Raw genomic sequence first — 16,641 nt, forward strand, 5'->3', positions numbered from 1 at the left:
TCATTATAACGGTGTTCTGTGCTGATGGATCGTCCTCTGAATGTAATACAAGAAATTTGCTTTGTTAACTGCCTTACCGAGAAATAGTTCCTGCAGCTTCGAATAGACATGAACACAGAGTAAGAATCCCATCCTGTTAAATATACTTTCATTTGTTTGCTTAAAAAGCTCGACAATAAGCAGAATATGCTCCATCAATGTTAAACATTCAGTAAGGACAAGGGTATTCTCTCACTCGAAGGCTTTGCATGTTAAGGCAGTGGGTAATATGAAACCCTGTAACCAGAAAGAAATCAAATTCCTTTCGGTTTTTAAGGCAGAACAAGTGACAGAGAATCTGCAGCCTGTTTTACACTCTGCCAAACTTGCTTTTCCATTGAAATTAATGAGAAAGAAATGTATTTGCCACCGTCCAATCTGCAATGATGCCCCCAACATATTCAGGGGACGAGATGGGAAAGTAGCATGGTAGAACTAAGAATATGACATGATTTTCATTTCTAGTTTTTTTTTCGAACAACTAGTGATCCTTAGAGGGTAATAATAAAACATCAGCAATTGTGAGTTAATTTTTGTATTCATAAAACTCAACAAAAATAAATGCCCTCAATGCTGCAATTTGCAATGCTCATTGGGTAGATCTGTCTCTAAATGTCTGGGTGTTCAGCATTACAGTAAAGAAAATCTGGTGAGAAAAGCAGTTAGATTTTTCCCTCCATTAAGGTCAGTGGAAGGGAAATCCAGTTGGTTCAGTTCGCTTCATGTGATCTTCCCCAGTCAGATTTGGTTTTCTGTAGAAGTGCGTAGTCAGTAAAGATGACAAGCACCTTTGACAATATTTCACCAGCTTCCCTTAACGCTTGCAGAGAATCGAGACAAAATTCATTGAACCTCAGAGGGACCAATGAGGGTAACTTTCAGTTTTCATTCCTGGCAGGGGTGTTTACCTCGCAACCTCGCAGACATTGCTGCACTCTATCTCCAGTATATTAATTTTTACAAACAGAGGCAGCATGCGCATGGATTTGTGGAATGGACTGTCATCTTAGGGAGATTACACTGTGATGCGACCATCAATTCACTCGAAGTCACGTGGAGAAGTAAACCGTGGTTTTAATCAGCTTAGAACCGAGCCTGCCTGTGACTGGTACAACACTGAAGGCGGCCTTGCAGGTCAGCAGCTCTTATGCTTCCTGTAAAGGGGGTGGAGCCATGGGCAGAGCCCATACATACCCCGACATATCCCCTGTGGGTGAAGCCACACAATGGCCCATAGGTAGAGCCCACAGGGTTAATAATATAACACAGTGCACTGGTGAATTATCAGTAATTATACATTCACCACATTCACCCCCTGATTAAATAATGAAGGCCAGCGGGGGTGACGGGCTCATAAATTCAGTCGGTCCGGTGCCCGGATCGTATGTTGCGACTGCCGAAGCACTGGTATTGCAGCCTCTTCGGGTGGCTGTGGAAGTGGGCCCGGAGCAGGCACAGGTGTGGACTCCGGGAGCGGCTCTTCCGGAGCTTCATTCCTGTGGATCGGTGCGGCGGGTGGGAGGGAGCGCGGAAACCATATAGGGGTGGGGGCGCTGAACATGGGAGGTTGGACGGGACATAGTGTGGGGGATGCAGTAGTGGGAGTGGTGTTGGAGACTGCGGGCGCCAGGTCTCGGAGGGAGATTTTATCTGGCCGGCCATCGGGGTGTTCGATGTATGCATCGTGTGGGTTGGACCCTCTCTAACACGGGGTTGGTCTTATGGCTCCGAACATGTTTTCGGAGGAGGACTGGACCCGGTGTCATCAGCCAGGGCGGAGCGAGGCCCCTAAGGTAGCTCCCCTAGGGAAAACAAACAAACGGTCATGAGGAGCCTGGTTTGTGGCCGTGAAAGGAGGGACCTAACTGAGTGGAGGCATCGGGGAGGACCTCCTGCAAGTGAGAAACTGGGAGATTCCTGGACCGCAGGGTCAGTAGGATGGTCTTCCAGACCGTCATGTTCTCCCTCTCCACCTGCCGTGGGACAGGGCATCCGGGGGTTCGTTGAGCTTCCCAGGACGATATACTATATCGTAGTTATAGGTGGAGAGTTCGATTCTCCACCTCAAGATCTTATCATTCTTGATCTTGCCCCGCTGCGTATTGTCAAACATGAAGGCAACCGATCATTGGTCAGTGACGAGGGTAAACCTCCTACCAGCGAGGTAGTGCCTCCAGTGCCGCACGGCCTCCACGATGGCTTGGGCTTCTTTTTCGAACGAGGAGTGTCGAATTTCGGAGGTGGTGAGGGTGCGGGAAAAAAACGCTACCGGTCTGCCTGCTTGGTTGAGGGTGGCGGCGAGAGCGACCTCTGAGGCGTCGCTCTTCACCTGGAAGGGGACGGACTCGTCCACCACGCGCATCGCAGCTTTGCTGATGTCCGCCTTGATGCAGTTGAAGGCCTGGTGAGCCTCGGCTGCCAGTGGAAAGAGGGTGGCCTTAAATAGTGGGTGGGCTTTGTCCGCATACTGGGGGACCCACTGGGCGTAATAGGAGAAAAATCCAAGGCACTTCTTCAGGGCCTTGGGACAGTGAGGGAGAGGGGGTTGTAGGAGGGGGCGCATATGGTCAGGGTCGGGCCCTAGGACCCCGTTTTCTACGACGTAGCCGAGGATGGCTAGCCTGGTTGTGCGGAAAACGCATTTCTCCTTGTTGTAGGTGAGATTGAGGGTTTGGGCGGTTTGGAGAAATCGGTGGAGGTTGGCGTCGTGGCCCTCCTGATCATGGCCGCAGATGTTGACATTGACCAAGTACGGAAACGTGGCCCGCAGCCCGTACTGGTCCACCATTCGGTCCATCGCTCGTTGGAACACCGAAACCCCGTTCGTGACGCCAAAGGGGACCAGGAGGAAGTGAACAAGGCGGCCGTCTGCCTCAAACGCCGTGAAGTGGCGGTCCTCCAGGCGGATTGGGAGCTGGTGGTATGCAGACTTCAAATCCACCGTGGAGAACACGTGGTAGTGCGCAATCTGATTTACCATGTCTGCAATCCGGGGAAGGGGGTACGCATCGAGTTGCGTAAACCGGTTAACGGTCTGGCTGTAATTAGCCACCATCCGGAACCTTTCCCCGGTCTTGACGACCACCACCTGAGCTCTCCAGGGGCTATTGCTGGCTTCTATGTCCCCCTCCCGCAAGAGACGCTGGACCTCGGACCTAATGAACGTCCTGTCCTGCATACTATACCGCCTGCTTCTGGTGGCTACTGGCTTGCAATCGGCGGTGAGGTTTGCGAAGGGGGGGGGGGTGTCGATTTTTAGGGTCGCAAGGCTGCATACGGTGAGCGGGGGCAGGGGCCCCTTAACCCAAGAGTTAGGCTCCTGAGGTTGCACTGGAAGTCGAATCCCAAAAGGAGAGGAGCGCAGAGGTCTGGAAGCACATGTAATTTAAAATTAGTGTACTCAGCACCCTGTCTTGCTAGGGTTGCAGTAGTGCACCCTTGGATTTGCACCGAGTGCAACCCAGAGGCGAGGGGGATGGTTTGTTGCATTGGGAATATTGGGAGCGAGCAGCGTCTTACCATGAGTGAAGTTCTCTGTGCTCCCGGAGTCGAAAAGGCAAGGTGTCTCGTACCCATTAAGCTGGATGGCCATCATGGAGCTCCGGAGGTGCTTAGGTCGCGACTGGTCCAGGGTGACCGCGCTGAGGTGTGGGTAACCGGCGGCATGATCGGAGTTGCTGGGGCGGCCCCGCGATGGCTGTCCGTGTAGGTCATACGCGTTGAGCGGCGTAGCAGATGGCGGCCCCCGTTGGTCGAGCGTGACGGGCGGTGAGGAAAATGGCGTCCAAGATGGCGGCCCCCATGGATCACGTGGCCGGCCGCGTGGGGGAGGATGGCCAAGATCGTGGCCCCCATGAGTCGCACATGTTATGCGGAGGCGGAGTCGGCAGACACACTGCCACCTTGCGGGGTCTGCGGACCGGTGAGTCTGTGGATCGGGTCTGTGAGTTCGAGTTCTTAGACCTGGCCAGGCAGACCTTGGCGAAATGTCCTTTTCGCCCGCAGCTGCTGCAGTTCGTGTTGCGGGCCGGGCAGTGCAGTTGGGGGTGTTGGGACTGGCCGCCAAAGTAGCTGGGTAGCCCCCCATGATGGGTGGGCGGCCGCGCGGCACAGGCCTGGTGTAGTCTCGGGTCGGGGGCCCACGAGGGGGTCGCGTGATCGGCCGGGAACGCAATAAGGCTCTGAATAGCGGCCTCCAGAGAGGGAGCGAGTTTAACCCTGTCGTCCAGGTCCTGGGCCCCTTTTTCGAGCAGGCGCTGTCTCACGTAGTTTGATCAGACCCCCGCCACGTAAACGTCTCGGACGGAGAGCTCCATGTGCTGAGTGGCCGTAATGGCCTGGTAGTTACAGTTGCGCGCGAGGGCTTTGAGGTTGTGTAGGTAGTCATCTAGCGACTCCCCGGGGCGCTGGCGGCGAGTGGTGAAGACGTGTCGCGCGTATACCTCATTCACAGGCCACACGTAGAGGCGTTCGAGTAGTGCGAGGGCCTCTGTACAGGAAGCGGCTTCGTCGAGCTGGACAGAAATGCGATGGCTCACCCGTGCGTGGAGGAGGCTCAGCTTCTGTTCGTCAGTGACGGATGGCATAGACGACGCGGCGAGATAGGCCTTGAAGCATCAAAGCCAATGTGAAAACATTTATTTCGCCTCCGCGGCCTGTGGAACGAGTTCCAGTCTGTCAGGTTTGAGGGCTGATTCCATAGTAGTATTTTAAGCTGATTAAATTGATGCGACCATCAATTCACTTGAAGACACGTGGAGAAGTAAACCGTGGTTTTAATCAGCTTACAACTGAGCCTGCCTGAGCGGTACAACACTGAAGGTGGCCCCGCAGGTCAGCAGCTCTTCTACTTCCTGTAAAGGGGGTGGACCCATGGGCAGAGCCCGTACATGCCCCAACATATCCCCTGTGGGTGAAGCCACACAATGGCCCATAGGTAGAGTCCACAGTATTAATAACATAACACAGTGCACTGGTGAATTATCAGTAATTATACATTCACCACACCCTGCTAACAGGGCAAAGGTGGAAAGTTATTCCCAGTGTATTCACCGAAAAGGCTGCTAATGCAGATCGTGCAGATGCAACCTAAATTACACAAGGTTCACAGTGAAAATCCTATCTTCACCCTGCAAAGAAATTAACTTCAGCACAGCTTCCCACAAGTACCTGATATAAACCACATGGTCACTTGATAAATCAATTATGTGATGTATGGCTTTTGTTTTAGCCTCACCGATAATGGGCAGAGGGTATCAGAGAGCTTGTGTTGTCAAGCAGACCAGCCCCTTCACATAGGAAGTTCTGTAAAATAGACTGAAGTGATATTGCTGAAAGAGACCTAAACCCAGCACTTTATGGCAGGACATACTTAAATCACCTCACCTGTCCAGGAAGGTAGAGAATGACAAATGGAGTCTGCTTACCTTTGCTGAATTATCCGGGGAAAGTGTTGAGTTGGTTTCTGATTTGGGTTCTTTACTAACTGGTGATGAATTGCTAAGATAGAAAAGCCAAGGATGCAATTCAGTATGTGACTCTAGCATTTTACACTGTCAAAGATCAATTAAGAATAAGTGTTACCTTTGTTGGTTTTGACCAGACTCAATGACATTGGTTAAATGTGTTTTATCAGGTTTCTGACATTTGGGGAAGAATTGGCCACATTTGGGATGACTGTCAGAAAATAAGACATCAGTTAAAGGATGGTTATAAACTGCATGTTAACCGAATTATAATTCTCACAGGACCTGAAAGCAAGACATGCAGCTAAAGTTGATGTCAGTAAAAATCACCTCACTCTTACGTTTTGAAGAGGATCCAAGCTAATCCATAGAGCACTCCCAGTGCCAACAATCCAGCAATAACCATGAGAGCAACAAACCAATGGTCTGGACTCCAGTAGGTTGAGGTCAATATTAATACAGCTGTAGTAAACTATTAAAAACAAGACAGAGAATTTAAACATGTGAAGTATTACAACATTCCTGGTCTTCCAGTTCCCTCAAATATCCATGAAGACATAGCGGCTTGTCTCTTCTCTGGCCAGATTGCAAATGGATATGGGCCGGTGATGCACAGTTCACCCAGTACTGTTCTACAATGGTTCCCATGTAGGCCTGAGGATCAGGCTGCTGGACTCAGCAGGCCCTGGGGAAGAGAGAAATGGCCCCACCGTCAGTGGGAATGGAACAGTCAATTATTTCCACTATTTCTCAGGACATTACCGGCCCATTTCCACCAAGCAAGCTTAAAATCATACCATATCATTCATGTTTTACCATCAATACCTGGTGAATTTTCCAGAATTATTGTAATTATTACACATTCTTTTCAATATGATTTATTCTAGGGCGGCACGGTGGAGCAGTGATTAGCACTGCTGCCTCACGGCGCCGAGGATCCGTGTTTGATCTCGGCTCCAGGTCATTGTACGTGTGGAGTTTGCACATCTCCAAGTGTCTGCATGGGTGTCGCCCCCAAAATCCAAAGATGTGCAGGGTAGGTGGATTGGCCACGTTAAATTGTCCCTTAATTGGAAATTTAAAAACGATTGATTTTAAACAGAAAACTGATATTCACATATGAAAAGACTATGAGCTATATTTTCTGTATACCATTTAATTTCTACCTTTTGTACATTGTTGCAATGTCTTTATGAATAACTGAAACAATCTTGGTTTATGTAAGCTGCACAGAAAAACACCTCAGTATCATTGCCTATTTGGGTCGTTAGGGCTGATGACCATGCTGCATTCCTGCAGCACTATAAGCTGAAGTGCCAGCCTAGGTTTTATGCTCAGGTTCTCTGGAGTAGGATTTTAGCCCACATCCTTTGGAGTCAGAAGTCAGGAGTGATACTAACTGAGCCATAGACTCCTCCAAGAAGCCAGTGTTCAGCTATGTAACTCTTACACTGAAATCCATGGCTGTTCTCGCTCATGGTTAGTAGTTTGAGCATTTTGCACTTCAAATTGGCTGCAGCATTCAGTTGGTTAACCGAAGTTCCATGGAAACAAAGCGATGGGCGTGATCGAATGGCCTCGCCACGCCCGACTCGGTGATGCAACAAGGCCATTAAATCTTGCGAGCGGCCTCTCGCGAGATTTGTGATGGTCAAAACGTCGTGCGGAATCTAACGAGATTGCGCAAGATTTACATATTTAAGGGAGCAGTTTGGCTCACTTAAATATGCCGTCCCTGAAATGAACACCCGTGCCTGTGAGACCTCACCATGGCACCTTTCAAAATTGTTTAGCTGATTGCAACTCAAGAACCTTATGTATTTGCGATTATTTTTCCACTTTTCCACTTTTGACTTAAAACATTTATTACAGCTGAATTCAGCATTTCTTGATTCAAATTCCGAAAACAAAACTGAACCTCAACATTACAAACTCCCCAAAGATAAATGTGATATCAAACTGTCAAAACATTGTGACACTGACATACCATAATGGACAATTCTGTTACTGTAAGAAAAATCAACGACATGGTCCCATTATTGTATATGGTGTCACACTGACCAGAGGAGTTGGTGTTGCAGTGGTTGGCTGTGTAGTTGTCCATGGGGTAACATGTACAACAATGGTCGCCGTGGTAGTCAGCTGGCGTGCCTTGATTCCACCAAGTTCATCGGTGACTTGAACTAAGAGTTGATAGTCATTTGGATCCTGGATGCCCTCAAAGCTGTCAAAATGGAAACTCTGAGTTGTAGCCACAGACGGCGGGTTGGAATCTCTTCTCTGGAGTTCAAAGCGATTGTTTGTATTGCCTAGAGCAAGCAGCATAAAATGAACTGTAACTGTAATGTTAAATAAAATGATGGGTATTCCAATTCAGGAGGTTTCCATCTATAGAGTCTCTTACAAGGTATAGAATTCATTTATAAAAATGAAACCTGCCTGAGCAGTCACACAATTATGGGATATATTTACAAGAAGCAAAGGCCACACCTGCATGTTGCCCATAGGTGGCAAACACTTAATTTCATGTTATGGTTCTTCTAGGTGGTGGAGGTCATGGGTTTTGAAGGTACTGTTGAAGGAACGTGGGTGAGTTGCTGCAGTGCATTTTGTAGATAGGGGGAGGCAGTGGCGTAACGGTATTGTCACTGGACTAATAATGCTCTGGGGACCTGAGCTTGAACCCCACCAGGGCAGATTGTGGAATTTCAATTCAATAAAAAATTTGGAATGAGAAATGTCGAATGATGACTATGAAACCATTCTTGTAAAGACCCATCTGGTTCACTAATGCCGTGCAGGAAAGGAAATCTGACATCCTGGTGTGGCTACATGTGACTCCAGCCCCACAGCAATGTGGTTGACTCTTAAATGCCCTCAAGGATAAATGTTGGCCCAGCCGATGATGCCCACATCCCAATGATGCCCAACAACAACAAAAAAAGATGGTGCACACTGTGCCAGTGGAGATGCTGTCGAGTATCCTGAGTGTTGGTGGAGCTGCACTCATCCAGGCAAGTGGGGAGTATTCAATCACACTCCTGACTTGTGCCTCATAGATGGTGGACAAGCTTTGCTGGTGTGACATTACACATTTACTGTACATATTAGTAATGCACTTATATACCAATCTCACATTTACTTTATCAAATTAACAATTGTAAAGATACCACACACGGGTACAGTTTAGGAACTAAGTGGTTTTGATGAGACCACTTTGTGGGATCAGAGATTCTCCTTCATCCCTCTAAACTCCTCCATATGAATGGTCAATTCACAAAGCACAATGAAACCTTTGTCAGAATATTGGACACTGATTTTTGAAATACTCTGCGTAGTAGCTGTGTTTGTCTATTTATGAACAAACAATATGGATCAAATGTCCATCTCGAGTCCAGAGGCCTATATTAAAATGAAGGATTATCCTGGGGTTATGGTACATATGGGCTGCATCGTATCTGGATGGGACAGATTGAATAGACCAGCTGATTCAAACAGAGACCAAAACACCGACGCCAAAAAATAATCCACAGTTAAAATTGTGCCATTGAATCCATATTTACCTCCCACAATCACATAGCTAAGTTGGTTGCTGATGGAATCTTTGTCTGAACAGTGGAGTTGGAGGAAGGGAGTTTTAATTGTGGAGTATATGGTAGTTTCATAATATGCTGGGTTACATATTGGAGGTTCATCATTTATATTCTGTATAGAAGCAGAAACAGAAGAATATGGCCATTATAAGCTTGACAAGTATCTATGACATGCAGACAAAAAAACTATAGCAATAAATTTCAAGATGCCGATTTTCCACAAGGCAAGTTATGTTTCATTCTCATTATTTTCTTTTGACAGAATGATGACACATTGGCGATATAAATCAATGTTAAATTTTAATTCATAAAATAAATAATCTTTATTGTCACATTGATGCGCTATCAATTATGACGAGACGAGAGTAGAATGTAATCGAGGCTTTATTACACAGATGTGTGGCTTCCTACAGCAGCTGCCGAAATGGCTGCTGTTCGGACAGCACAAACATTTATACTCCACCTCCTGGGTGGAGCCAGCAGGCAGGGATTTACCCCCGTACCTGTCGTACAGGGGCCTTACCGTAATACCCTCATATGCAGTGCAGTATATGCAATATAATATATCAGTGGTGACTACCACATTCACCCCCTGTTAAAAATGAGTCCAGCGGGGGTGGTGGAAAACTATATGCATACAGATTGGTTTTAAAATTACAGAGAAGGTTACAAGTTTAGACAATCGGGCGCCTTGATCTGTCGTTGAGAGCGCCGCAGTGCTGGTGGTGACTCAGGTGTCGGCTTGGTCTTCGGTGACTCCGGGAACGTGTCGAAATCCTCTTCATCCCCGGGTGGGAGCAAGGAGAGGACGGATTGTCCTGGAGCGGGGGCTGCGGTGGAGTGCGCCGGGGGAGGGGAGTGTGGCGACGGGGCAGAGGGTATGTGTGTTGGGACCCAGCTGGTGCCAGGTCCCTGAGGGAGACTGTGTCTTGGCGGCCGTCGGGGTACGCTACGTAGGCGTACTGTGGGTTCGCATGGAGTAGCTGTACTCTCTCAACCAATGGGTTCGCCTTGTGGAGCCACACATTCTTGCAGAGGAGAACGGGTCCTGGAGCTGCCAGCCACGTTGGGAGCAAAATCTCGGAGGTGGACTTCCTGGGGAAGGCAAAGAGACGTTCATGGGGGGTTTCGTTGGTCGCGGTGCACAAGAGCGACCGAATGGAGTGAAGTGCGTCGGGGAGGACCTCCTGCCAGCAGGAGGCCGGGAGATTTCTGGACCGTAGGGCCTTCCAGACCGTCCCATTCTCCCGCTCCACCTGCCCGTTTCCCGTGGGGTTGTAGCTGGTCGTCCTGCACGAGGCAATGCCCCTGTTGAGCAGGTACTGGGGCAGCTCCTCACTCATAAATGAGGATCCCCGATCGCTGTGGACGTAGGCGGGGAAACCAAAGATGGTGTTGAGGGCTTTGCTGACGGTGGCAGACGTCATATCGGGGCATGGGACGGCGAAGGGGAATCGGGAATACTCGTCGACCACATTAAGAAAGTACGTGTTGCGGTCGGTGGAGGGGAGGGGCCCTTTGAAGTCCACGCTGAGGCGTTCAATGGGGCGGGAGGCCTTCACCAGGCGCACACAGTCTGGCAGGTAGAAGTGCGGTTTACACTCCGCCGCAGACCTGGCAGTCTCTGGTGATAGCCCTGACTTCCTCGATGGAGTAGGGCAGATTGCAGGCCTCAATGAAGTGGTAAAAGCGGGTGACTCCCGGGTGACAGAGATCGTTGTGCAGGGTCCGGGGTCGGTCCACTTGTGCGCTGGCACCTGTACCTCGGCACAGGGCATCGGGGGGCTCATTGAGCTTACCGGGGCGATACAAAATCTCATAATTGTCGGTGGAGAGCTCAATCCTCCACCTCAAGATTTTATCGTTTTTGATCTTACCTCGCTGTGTGTTGTTGAACATGAAGGCAACCGACCGTTGGTCTGTGAGGAGAGTGAATCTCCTGCCGGCCAGGTAATGCCTTCAACGACGCACAGCTTCAACGATCGCTTGGACCTCCTTTTCGACGAAGGAGTGCTGAATTTCAGAGGCATGGAGGGTGCAGGAAAAGAATGCCACAGGCCTGCCTGTTTGGTTGAGGGTGGCGGCCAGAGCGACGTCTGATGCATCGCTCTCCACTTGGAAGGGGAGGGTCTCGTCGACCGCGTGCATCGCAGCCTTGGCAATGTCGGCCTTGATACGGTTGAAGGCCTGGTGAGCCTCAGCCGTCAGTGGGAAAGTGGTGTATTGAATGAGTGGGCGGGCCTTGTCCGCATAGTTTGGGACCCACAGGGTAATACGAAAAGAACTCCAGGCATCGTTTGTGGGCCTTGGGGCAGTGGGGGAGGGGGAGTTCCATGAGGGGGCGCATGCGATCGGGGTCGGGCCCTAGAACTCTGTTCTGAACCACATAGCCAAGGATGGCTAAAAGGTTTGTGCTGAACACACACTTCTCCTTGTTGTAAGTTAGGTTGAGGAGTGTGACGGTGTGGAGAAATTTGGAAAGGTTAGCGTCGTGGTCCTGCTGGTCGTGGCCGCAGATGGTGATGTTGTCCAGGTACAGGAAAGTGGCCCGCAGTCCGTACCGGTCAACCATTCAGTCCATCTCCCGTTGGAAGACCGAGACCCCGTTGGTGACGCCGAAGGGAACCCTAAGGAAATGGTAAAGGCAGCCGTCTGCTTCAAACGCAGTATACGGGCGGTCCGCCTTACGGATGGGGAGCTGGTGGTAGGCAGATTTCAGCTCCACTGTCGAGAAGACCCGGTACTGTGCAATCTGATTGAGCATATCAGATATGCGTGGAAGAGGGTACGTGTCGAGCTGTGTGTACCGATTGATTGTCTGACTATAGTCAACAACCATCCTGTTTTTCTCCCCGGTTTTCACCAGTACCACTTGGGCTCACCAGGGGCTGTTGCTGCCCTCGATGATACCTTCCCGCAGCAGCCGCTGGACCTCAGGCAGAAGGTCTTCTCTTGGGCGCTGTACCGTCTGCTCCTGGTGGCGATGGGTTTGCAATCCGGGGTGAGGTTTACAAACAGGGAAGGCGGGTCGACCTTAAGGGTCGCGAGGCCGCAAACAGTAAGGGGTGGTAGGGGCCCGCCAAATTTCAGGGTTAGGCTCTGGAGGGGGCACTGGAAGTCCAGGCCGAGTAGCAAGGCAGCGCAGAGGTTGGGGAGGACGTAGAGCAGGAAGCCGCTGAACTCTACGCCCTGGACGGTGAGGGTGGTGATGCAGTACCCCCGGATCGCCACGGAGTCAGATCCGGAGGCCAGGGAGATTCTTTGGTTAGCGGGGTGTACCGCGAGGGAGCAGCGCCTTACCGTTTCGGGGTGGATGAAGCTCTCAGTGCTCCCGGAGTCCAGAAGGCAGGAAATCTCGTGCCCGTCGACCTTCACCTTTGTCGAAGCAGTCGCGAGGTTGTGCAGTCGAGACTGGTTGATCGTGACCGAGGCGAGGTGCGGCTGGTCGTTGGCGGTTGCAGGCGATGAGCAGCCCGATGAGGTGCCCGATGGGCAGGGGTCCTGAGGCATGTAAGATGGCGGCACCCAGGGGCTGCATGTGCCCTGGGGCAGGCAAGATGGCGGCACCCATGGGCCACACTTGTTGTGAGTGGAGCAAGATGGCGGCACCCACAGGCCGCACATGGTCTGAGGAGAGGAAGATGGCGGTGCCCACTGGCCGCAAATTGGGGGTGCCGGGACAATAGCGGCGATTGAGCGGGCCTGGCACACTGCAGCGAAATGTCCCTTTTTGCCACAGTGCCGGGCAGCGCTGCCTGGGGTGTTTTGTCGGTCCGCAGAAGTGGCACTTGGGTCCCCCGGGGTTGGTTGGCTGCCGCGCTGTGCAGGCGTGGGGTTGGCTGAGGGCGGTCGCTGATGGGGTCCACGATCGGGTGGCCGCTGGCGGGGTCCACGATGCAATGGGGGGGGGGGCGTGCGGCCGGGTGCAAAAGCCTGTACGTTGTGCGAGGCGACCGTGAGCGAGAGTGCTAGTTTCCTGGTCGCCACAAGTATGTAGTCAGACCCTATGCCCGTAACGAACGCGTCTCTCATTAGCAGGTTCGAATGTTCAGTGGCCGAAACAGCCTGGCAGTCACAGTCTCTCACCAGGGCGAGCAGGGCACGCCAGAAATCTTCCACAGACTCACCGGGAAGTTGGTGCCATGTGGACAGGAGGTGCCTGGCGTAGATCTTGTTGGTATGCTGAGCGTAATTCATCTTCAGTGGTGCCATGGCCTCTGCGTAGGTCGGCGCGTCTTGGACGAGGGGAAAAACGTTGGAGCTCAGCCGCGTGTACAGAATCTGGAGCTTCTGTGCTTCTGAGATTGGGTCTGGCGCGGACCCGATGTATGCTTCAAAGCAAGCTAGCCAATGTTGGAAGTCCTTTTTGGCGTTGTCTGCTTGAGGATGCAGCTGCAGGCGATCCGGCTTGATGTGGAGATCCATCTTTGTAAAATCTCTGCGTAATAAATTGATGCGCTATCAATTACGATGAGATGAGAGTAGAATGTAATCGAGGCTTTATTACACAGAGATGTTTGGCCTCCTACAGCAGCTTACGAAATGGCTGCTGTTCGGAGAGCACACAGGCAGGGATCTACCCCCGTACTGTAGTACAGGGGCCTTTCTGCAATACCCATATATACAATATAATACAACAGTGGTGACTACCACACCCAAGTAGGCTTACATTAACACTGCAATTAAATAACTGTGCAAATCCCCTTTAATATTCTTTTCTAGAAATTTATATTTAGATTTAGAAATATGCAGATGGCAACATAAAATTACAAGTTATACATTCTTACATTATTATAAGAGGAAATATTAATTATTGTACTATTCTTACAAAAAAAATAATAATATATTGCCATCAGCAAGAACGGAACACAGACAGAAAATCCCCAGAGAATCAGAAATCGTGATTCTCACCGGTTAGGTCATATTTTCTGATTTTCCACGGCCCTGACTGGTGATGTAAGCTCAGAAAGGGTGGGTACCTCATTTAATTACATTTAAATATACTTACTGAGCCTCTCCCAACACTCCACCTGATCTCCCCTCACTGAATATTCATACCTCACGTTGGAGAGATTTGCAGCAGGTTCTGAAAAACGTGCATCAGTCGAGGGCCCCCCCCAGGGGTGCAAAGTAAAGTATCGCTCCCAGAGGGAGAGGGACATGCCCTGCACTGCCCTGGCACTGCCTCGATAGAAGTTGGCATTGCCAAACTGTGTCATGGGCAATGTCAGGGGGGACTCTCTTTGGTGCGTCATTAGGGGTGGGATTCACATAATAATAATAATCTTTATTAGTGTCACAAGTAGGCTTACATTAACACTGCAATTAAATTACGGTGAAAAGCTCCCAGTCGCCACACTCCAGCACCTGTTCAGGTACACTGAGGGAGAATTCAAAATGTCCAATTCACCTAACAAGCATGTCTTTCTGGGCTTGTGGGAGGAAACCAGAGCACCCGGAGGAAACCCACACAGACATGGGGTAATGTGCAGACTCTGCACAGACAGTGACCCAAGCCGGGAATCGAACTCCGGTCCCTGGCGCTGTGAAGCAACGGTGCTTACCAATGTGCTACCGTGCCGCCCACATTATGTTTATTGGAAACGACAATCCCCCGATGCTGATGTTTGTGGTGGTGGAGGGAGGCGGGGATGGTGGGTGAGAACCTCAGTGCTGATGGCCGGTCGAGCGGGGGCGTCCCCAATGCTGATGGTGGTGGGGATACCCCCGATGCCAATGTTGGTGGGGGGAGGAGGAGCCCCCAATGCTTATGGAGATTCCCCGGTGTCCGTGGAGAGGTGGGCTGGGAGCGTCTTTATTCCTGTCCTGGTCGGGCGCCGCGATCTCTGTGGCCAGATCGATCAAGCCCCGCCCCGCACAGTGACGGTGTAAGCCATGGCCATTGCATTTTGTTTCTCAGAGGCTTAAAATCTGGACTAAAAACCTGGCTGTGCTGCTGGAGAGCTACACGCTGGGTTTCAGTCAGAGGCTGACACTCTGAAAAACATGGGAAAATTCCACCCATTAAATAGGTAATTGCAGAAAAATCAACTGAATATGACTCATACCTGAATTAAGAATGATGAGAAAAATGAATTCCTTTTTCTATTACACCTTAACACAGCTGGAGAATATCAACAAAGTCAAGTCACTGTTATAATAAGCTAAATGTAGCAGCCAAATCTATGCACATAACATAAATGTGTTGAACACTGGAAAATGTTAGTCTGGATTTCTTCGTAGGACAGAGCTATAACATCTTTAGTGCCCTTTCTTTAATATTTCACCTGAAATACAATATACTGCCACTGAATCAGGGAATGTTAGCATGTAATTAAATGTGGTTCCAATGATAATTTGGTGGTGTTGTTGCCATAACAATATTGCATTTAAAAATCATCCATTGAAAGCGGAGTATGTTCGATAACGTATCATCGCACCAGGAATAGATCATTCAGGCCTCAAGTTTGTTCCTCATTTAATCAGATCATGGTTTCTCTGACCCTCAGATCTTTTTATCCACCTTAGACTCAAATCCCATGATGCTTTAACATATTGGGATGCTATCATCTAAGTCCTGATGACTTCAATTGATTCAGCAAGCACAGTCTTTTGGGAAAGAGAGTTCTAGATTTCAGTCCTAAATGGCTTAGCTCTAATTGAAGATTGTGCCCTGTTGATCTGGATTCTGTACCAATGGACCATATGATGCAGGAACAGAAGTAGGCCATTTGGCCCATCGAGTCTGCTCTGCTGTTCAATGAGATCATGACCGATCTGATATGATAATCCTCAGAATCCCACTTTCCTACCTTACCCCATAACCCTTGGATTTCCTGACTGATTAATATTCTATCCATCCCAGCCATAAGCAGAGCTAATGACTGAACCTCTACAGCTCTCTGCGGTAAAGAATTCCAGAAATCCACTACCTTCTGAGAGAAGAAATTCCTCCTAATGATTAGTCTGAGATTATGTCCTCTGGTCCCAGACTCTCCCAGAAGAGGAATCAACCTACCCTATCAATTCACTCTATCGTTATAAACAATTTGAATAAAAGATCCCTCAATCTTCCAAACTCAAGGGAATACAAACCATGTTTATGCCATCTGCCCTAATTGCTTAACTCTTTAAACACTGGTGAATCTGCACTTTATCTCCTCCATATATCGCACCTGAAATGGATCACCCAGAACTGAACGTGGTACTTGAGATGAGAACTGACCCAGGCTCTGTATGACTGAGGCATGATTTCCCTATTATCTTGTAAGCCCTCGGAGACCATAGTTGATGGTTATGGTATATGAGATATATTCCGCTAAATTTAAAGGGACAAGAGTGTTTCAGCAGGAGATGGTTATTGGATACTTTACCAGAATGTTCACAGTGACAGTGGTGAAGCTGGTTTTCTGTTTCAATGGATCAGGCTCAATATCATTATTCAGATCAACTGCCTGGATAGTCAGTGAATAATGATCTGTAGTTTCTGCATCCAATAAGTTCAAGAGCTTTAATTGCCCTGGAAACCCAAAACATTATTGATC

General features: G+C 49.5%; 1 protein-coding gene across 1 annotated transcript in view; it reads right to left on the bottom strand.

Moving 5' to 3' along the window:
* The window catches only part of LOC140387799 (cadherin-related family member 4-like), a 30,139-nt gene that overhangs the window by 11,628 nt on the left and 1,870 nt on the right, over window positions 1-16,641 (bottom strand). Inside the window, exons 4-9 of the mRNA XM_072470926.1 lie at window positions 16,471-16,616; window positions 9,068-9,209; window positions 7,566-7,813; window positions 5,846-5,976; window positions 5,623-5,715; window positions 5,466-5,538 (exon numbers count right to left, since the gene is read on the bottom strand). Coding sequence (XP_072327027.1) covers window positions 5,466-5,538; window positions 5,623-5,715; window positions 5,846-5,976; window positions 7,566-7,813; window positions 9,068-9,209; window positions 16,471-16,616 — 833 coding nt within the window. The remainder of the gene's footprint in view (window positions 1-5,465; window positions 5,539-5,622; window positions 5,716-5,845; window positions 5,977-7,565; window positions 7,814-9,067; window positions 9,210-16,470; window positions 16,617-16,641) is intronic.

The sequence above is a fragment of the Scyliorhinus torazame genome, chromosome 13 (assembly GCF_047496885.1).
Source record: "Scyliorhinus torazame isolate Kashiwa2021f chromosome 13, sScyTor2.1, whole genome shotgun sequence".
NCBI classification, from domain to species: domain Eukaryota; kingdom Metazoa; phylum Chordata; class Chondrichthyes; order Carcharhiniformes; family Scyliorhinidae; genus Scyliorhinus; species Scyliorhinus torazame.